This window comes from Pterocles gutturalis, unplaced genomic scaffold (assembly GCF_000699245.1).
Source record: "Pterocles gutturalis isolate BGI_N339 unplaced genomic scaffold, ASM69924v1 scaffold29468, whole genome shotgun sequence".
Classification (NCBI taxonomy): Eukaryota; Metazoa; Chordata; class Aves; order Pterocliformes; family Pteroclidae; genus Pterocles; species Pterocles gutturalis.
The window spans coordinates 34,733-41,546 of NW_010121370.1; the positions used below are offsets into that span (position 1 = coordinate 34,733).

The 6,814-nt window shown below is 37.4% G+C and overlaps 1 protein-coding gene across 1 annotated transcript in view; it reads right to left on the bottom strand.

Annotated features, from left to right (window-relative positions):
• Window positions 1-6,167, bottom strand: part of CEP162 (centrosomal protein 162kDa) — a gene marked incomplete at its 5' end in the record, with an annotated part of 18,640 nt that extends 12,473 nt beyond the window's left edge. The window contains 6 exons of the mRNA XM_010077218.1: window positions 609-717; window positions 1,480-1,592; window positions 2,331-2,468; window positions 3,032-3,259; window positions 4,059-4,198; window positions 5,900-6,167. Of these exons, the coding sequence (XP_010075520.1) occupies window positions 609-717; window positions 1,480-1,592; window positions 2,331-2,468; window positions 3,032-3,259; window positions 4,059-4,198; window positions 5,900-6,167 (996 nt within the window). The remainder of the gene's footprint in view (window positions 1-608; window positions 718-1,479; window positions 1,593-2,330; window positions 2,469-3,031; window positions 3,260-4,058; window positions 4,199-5,899) is intronic.
• Window positions 6,168-6,814: the final 647 nt, after the last annotated feature.

The following is a 6,814-nucleotide window of genomic DNA, read 5'->3' on the forward strand; positions in this document are numbered from 1 at the left end:
TCTTATCACCTACCTAACCAGTGGGGTTTCTTGAAATTTTACAAAAAAAAAAAAAAAAAGCAGCTTTTAATTTCTGGTCTATCACAGGAAGTATGTACCACAACAGTCTCCACTTGCAGTAAGCAGAACAACAGAAGTTCGTGAAAACCTGTAATTTTAACATGAAGCTTACTGGACATCCTCCCTCAAAACCACAAGCATCTGTAGGACTACAAAAAAAAAGTTACATGAGTGACTAAAACATTTCTTTCACTCTGATGCTCTTTTCTATGACTTACTTGGTACAGAGCAGGGCTAAGCTCTCTTCTGGATTTGTCTTACGTGGGTAAGCTATAGCTGCATCACTACTTTCTGCAAGCTCTCACAAGATATTTCAGAATTGCCAGTAAACATGGCAACATGACACCTCTTTCAGTCAATCTGTGCCTTAGGGTCTTTCTTCTAGAGTTCATCTGGTGAGACATTTGTGATGCACAAGTGTGGCAAATAATAGCATGCTCCACTACTTTCTTCATTTATATTATTAGTCTACATTATGGATGGTTATGCGTTTTTTATTTTTTATTTCTTTTAAGAACCCATGAAAACCAGGCTTGAAATATACCTACCTGTGCTGCTCGAAGCTCTGCAATCAATTCTGTGAAACTCTGATTTCTGGCTGGTTCAGAATCCTGCATGATCCGTGACTGGATATTATTAGTTTTCTCTATCTTTTCTCTAAACAGTAACAGCAAAAACATTCATGTAAAATGCAGTGACTTGGTGTACTAACAGGGGCATACTAAAAAGCAAACAACCCCCCCCCCAATGGTAATACAAAGTCAATCTGTGGACGCTTAAAACAAAGAAAGAAGCAACTATGGAGTACATCTTTATACCAAAAAATGTCACCTGTAAGGTGAAATCTGCTCACCTTGCACAAATTGGTTTGTTAGGACTACACGAGGGAGGGAAACAAAACCTACTCTGCCTCAGTGAAACTCACCTCTATGGCAGATTTGAAAATTATGCATACACACAATTGCTAGGTTTTATCCTCATTCCGAGCATAGGATCCAAACGTGACAGGACCTACAGTGCGGTGAATCTAATGGTTCCTCCGCTACCAGGATCTCTTGTGGCCCCTGATCTACTGCGTATCTTACAGCAGTATAAAAATATTTTGATACGTGAGCAGAGCCATAATAGCAGAACAAGCGTAGCATACGTATTACACTCTGGTGTGAGTAAGAATATTTGAATTTCAGCATTGAAATAGTCCCCCATTGGAAAACTCTAGTCTTCCCACAGGTCTGGAAGAGCAGCAAAAAGACTAATAATTAAGTGCCCACAATAAACATAAATCAATTCTCAAAATAAAAAACAAACCCAAGAAACACTGGAAAACATGCATCTGACAGAGTCTGCAGTGATAGATAAAAATAATAAACACAGATGAAAACTCCAGAGATTTTAGGTTGGGTGTTTAACTAAGCCTACCTTAGGGCTATTAATTCAGACATTAAACACTGATTCTCCTTAAACATTTCTTCCTCCTTTTTTTTGTTTTGGATCTGTAGCTCTTTCATTTGTTTGTATAACTTCTCATTTTCCTAGGATGAGACAGACCAACTTAAAGAATGTTCATAAATTACTGTTTTATCCAGTTCCAAACCAATTGTCTATGACTTGCATAGTTTCTAATAGATAGATCTGAGCTTAGCCTGCCTGTGCTCCAATCCTGTGTGCACAAACCATCACTGATTCGGGATGCTCGCAGCCATACTGCCAAGACATTGTGCCTACATGACAAAATGCTGCTGAGCAGCAGCTGGAAGCTGGTTAAACGAACCTACCTGATTTTCCAGCTACAAGTATTCAGAGGGATTACTAAGCTTACATTATCTATTTCTACACTGGACTAAGTAATAAAAATCAAGAACACTAATAAGGTTTCCTTGAAACCAGATGCTCAGATCCTGTGAAAAACATCTTAAAAACAGAACTCTCCAGATTTCTAATATTGCTTTAAAATACTAGTTTTCTACTACATTTGGGGCAAAAAGCTTGTGGTTCTTTATTGGCCATAAAGTATTTTCCCAGTTCTTGACTGACAAGTCAGCATATTTTTACAATTTAGAACAGTTACATGGAATTGTGGGAAAACTTACCCTAAACTAGACATGTGTGAAATACTTTTTAAAAATGTGCAACATGTTTGACCTTCACATCTAAATTTTATCTACTTTTTAGAGAGCAAGATAACTGTTTTCAACAGAAAAGTAGTAACCATTAAAAAATTTTGTTTCTGAAACTGGCTACAACACAGCTCAATATGCTATGTGATATACCTGTTGATAACCTTGAATAATGACCTCTTGATCATCAATTTCTTTTTGTATTTGTGCCAGTTTCTCTTCAGTGACAGGAGCTGCTGCTGTGTGATGGGTCCATCTCTTTTCTTTAGTCAGCTCTTCCATACTTCTTAACTTTCAGAAAGAAAAAGACACACAATTAAATAAGAAAATTTTGTTAGCAATATGGAATTCTCCACAAGATTACACTTTTATAATAGAAATAGGTCAATGTTTTTCATTAAGATATAAAAGCAGAGGCAATCTTATCTGAGTTTTACAGAAGCGTTACAAAACAGGAATAAAGTATAAAAAAATCAGGAAAAGTTAAACTTCTACCCTCCCTCTTGTATTCTATATGAACAATATTTCAACCTAGTACTTATCTCTATAACAAGCAGTATCTGTTAATTTTATTTTTTTTTAACATAAGACTGAGTTAAATCTTTGCAAAAAGACTGCAGAACTCTCAAAACAGCAAACTAAAGGAACTCAGGATAACATAGTTTATAGAAAAAAAAAAGATCATGTCTTCTGGGCAATAAATGTAACAGTGGGTATGCATTTACAAACTAGCAGTGTGCAAGTAAATATGGATTTTCTGCTCATTAACAACTCATGGAAAATAACATTAATTTCACTTTCAGAAGCAATGTTTCTCCTGTTCTGTAGTAGTGGGATACAAGATGATAAAGTACCTTACTCTGAAGAACATAATTTTCCTGACCCAGCCGAGAAAGCTCTTTTTCATGCTGTGTTTTCAATTCTACTATCTTTGTCTCTATTTCTTTCTCTTTTTGTGAAACCGTGCTGGTTAGCTGTTGAATCAAATCACGAGCTGTGTTCAGGTCCTCCTCTGCAACTTGCACTCGTTTTAGCAAATATAGTTCTCTATCATAGCTTTTGATAGGAGAAAATGATAAATCCTAATGAAGAGAAAAATTCAGGCAAACATTACACCAAGCTGATTGCTTACCAAAAATTCTGCTCATCAGTTTTATTTAACTGCTTGTCTGTCTCTTGGCAACCACATAAGGCACTTGAAAATAAAAAAACCACAACATTCTAATAGTAAACCATCCTGCATTTACTTTAATGAGCCACTTTCTCATTTCTGAAATAGGTATGAGGAAAACAAACCAAAAAAACCAACAAGAAACAAACACCGCTCACGTGACAGCCACTACACAGCGACCAGAATTATTCTATTATGCATCTTACTTTTTCAAAAGCAGTAATGATTTAGGTACTCAATTAATAACTTTTTAAATGGTTTATAAGGGAGAAGGAAAATCCATCACGGTACTGCAAATTCATCTTGGAGAAGTCAGAAGTTACTATTATATATTCAGTGTAATGCAAATAGAAAAAAAAACCCCAAATAGTAGTCCTATTTAACATTCATAACAGAAAACTTTTACTTAAAAGTTTTATTTAAAATTTCCCCTTTTCTATCACAAAATAGTAAGTTTTAGAAATTAATAAGCATTCCAATCTTAAATATATAGAACCAGCCAAGTAACGGAATTATCCAAGCAACTGAAAAACAGTATGATGACACTTGAATATTTTAAAAGCCAAAACTAGTATTTGACTAAAGGGAAGTCTTCATTCAATATTTCAGCATTTGCCAATCTTGTGATAATTATTAAAACTCTTGACAAAATAGGCTTGCAAGCAAGGTTGTACACACTAGAATTAGGAGCATCACTGGTTATTACTTACATGCTGATACTGCCCGCAATGATCCACAGCCTGGTGTCCAAGATCATTAACTGATTGGCCAGACATAACTCTGCTAATACTTCCCTTCGAAGCTGGTTCATTTCTTGCAGATCTTATTATCCTAGTAGCAAACAAGGCTTCTTCATTTAGGCAGAAAGTAAAATATAACAAAATTAAATTCAGACTTTAATGTCCTTTCAAAAAAAACCTACTTACGTGATCCACCCCTTAAGCACATAAATTAAGTATTCTACAACCTGAATTTTGAATTAAATATAGAAACTTGAGAGCAATAAGACATTATGGAAAATATTGTGGGTTTTTTTTAAGTAAGGAAAGAATGACAAGATAAAAAAAAACCCAAGGGAACAACTGAAACAAGTAGCTGGATAAATAATTCTTCATGAAACAAGGTTAACCTCAGTTTTCTGCTCAAGAAGTAGCAAGTTATGTGAGTATACAGAAATACATCCTATTTTAAGTGATAGTGAAGATAAGACATTAAGTTTCAAAATGGACGTTGGAGCACAGGCAGCATACAAAGACACGCAATACCTATCTGTTGCATCAAATAGCAACTTGACCAGAAATTAAAAATCAGGGAAGTTCCCCCTAGAGAGTAACTAACATAGATGGAACTGTTCATACCTTAGTCTTCTGAAAACCAGACAGTAACTACAACTACCATTTCATTTCTGCCTATAACAATTTAAGCTAAGAGCTCCTGCTTAGGAATGTTATACATGAAAACAAAAAATACTTTTTACATTTCTCATGCTACCCTCTCACAAAGGTGCTCCCTCAGCACTGATGATTAGGGGAGTGTTTGATTCAATGACATTATCTTCCCAGCTAGAGAGGTCCCTGCAGAATGCATCCTGGTGAGATTAATTCCTGAAGTCACCTCAAACTGCTATGGAGAATGGTTACAGCTAGAGAGGGAAGAACATGTTTGAATGAGGCTAGTGGCCTCATTTTTTCAGGACTCATCATTCACTTCACCATCTCCATCTGGCTGCACACCCTCCTCTTCTCCAGGAAGCACCACAGCAATGCACTGAGGAACTAAGGTCCCTTAGTGTGACAGCTGCCACTGAAGCACCTCCCTAAGACAGGCAACATAATCTTAAACCCCTTTTCCCAACACTAATTGCAGGGTTTTTAAAAGCATTACATGCTAGAAGTGTGCTAAAACCTGGGCATCTGTAGACTTATTTTCCCATGCCTCAGAAATAGCAAATACTGTCTGCAAAGTCCCTAAGCTGAATTATCTCATGAAACTCTTCAGGCTTCACCCAAAAATAAAAACATTCATTCCTTTACTTGCAACTCAGCTTTCACAGGACTACACTTGTATTCTCCTTTCCTTAGTGTTGCCAGGGACAGAAAATAGGACTCTCTTCTTAGTGCTTTCTTTGTAGTCCAGGAAAGCAAAGACAGGAAGAAGCAGCTGAGGATAGAAATTCAGCATCACACACAGAAGTTAGTGTGTCAGCAAATCTTTGCATTTGCTATAATGAAAAATGTAACTTGTAGATACTTATTTTTGAACACCAGCTTTTTTGTTTTGGTCCTACTGGTGAACAGTAGGTAAAGTCTCAAACACAGTGGTGGTATATGTGAGTGGAGATGAAACTAGACTATAGTGCCAAGCTTTATTTAAAAGTCTCTCTTCCAGCAACTTCATGCTGATACAGGAAAAATTCAGCACTTAACTGCATTTGGGTTTAGATTTCTTCTACATTTTGAAATGTTGTTTTTTCTTTTTTTTTTTTAAATGTGAAGCATGAACAACAAAACTCTCTGGCTCTTAAAACTCAGACTTCTTATGATAGAATTACCTTTAGATCTTCCTCTATTTGCAGGACTTTTGGCTTTCACACTGGTCTTATTGAAAGTTTCTTTTGGTGTTTTCTTTTCATGAGCTGGAAAAGACTGTTTTGAGAGTGAAGTGGGTTTCCCATACCCAGAACTTCTAACCACCCCATGAAGACCATGTGAAGATTTCTTTTTTTGTAAAGGTGCTGAACTTCTGATATTCTTGTATAACATTGTTTTAGTTGTCGTTGATTCTGATCTTTCATTCTTCAAGGAAAAAGACTGAAGAGCCTGTGATAGAGCACATTTGTTTAAAACAAGTTTTATGCTCTAGTGTGATCTGAAAGTAGCTTTCACAACTCAAAGAACATAGAACCAGTTACCAGAATTACACAGCTGTAAGACTCAGGGCAGCAGGAAGCATTATTTTCAATCAAATTGTATATCATTTTAAGGCTGGGGCAATCCCAGGTACTCACATAGACTGGGGGAAGAACTCCTTGCGAGCAGCCCTGTGGAGAAGGACTTGGGGGTCCTGGTGGACGAGAAGCTGGACACGAGCCAGCAGTGTGTGCCTGCAGCCTGGAAGGCCAACTATGTCCCGGGCTGCATTAAAAAAGGGGTGGCCAGCAGGGAGAGGGAAGTGATTCTTCCCCTCTACTCTGCTCTTGTGAGACCCCATCTGGAGTACTGTGTCCAGGCCTGGGGTCCCCAGCACAAGAAAGATGTGGAGCTCCTGGAACAAATCCAGAGCAGGGCCACAAAGATAATCAGAGGGCTGGAGCAGCTCTCCTATGAAGAAAGGTTGAGGGAACTGGTTTAGCGTGGAGAAGAGAAAGCTCTGGGGAAACCTCACTGCGGCCTTCCAGTGCTTGGAGGGAGCTTATAAACAGGAGTGACTTATTTACGTGGGTTGATAGTGACAGGACGAGGGGGAA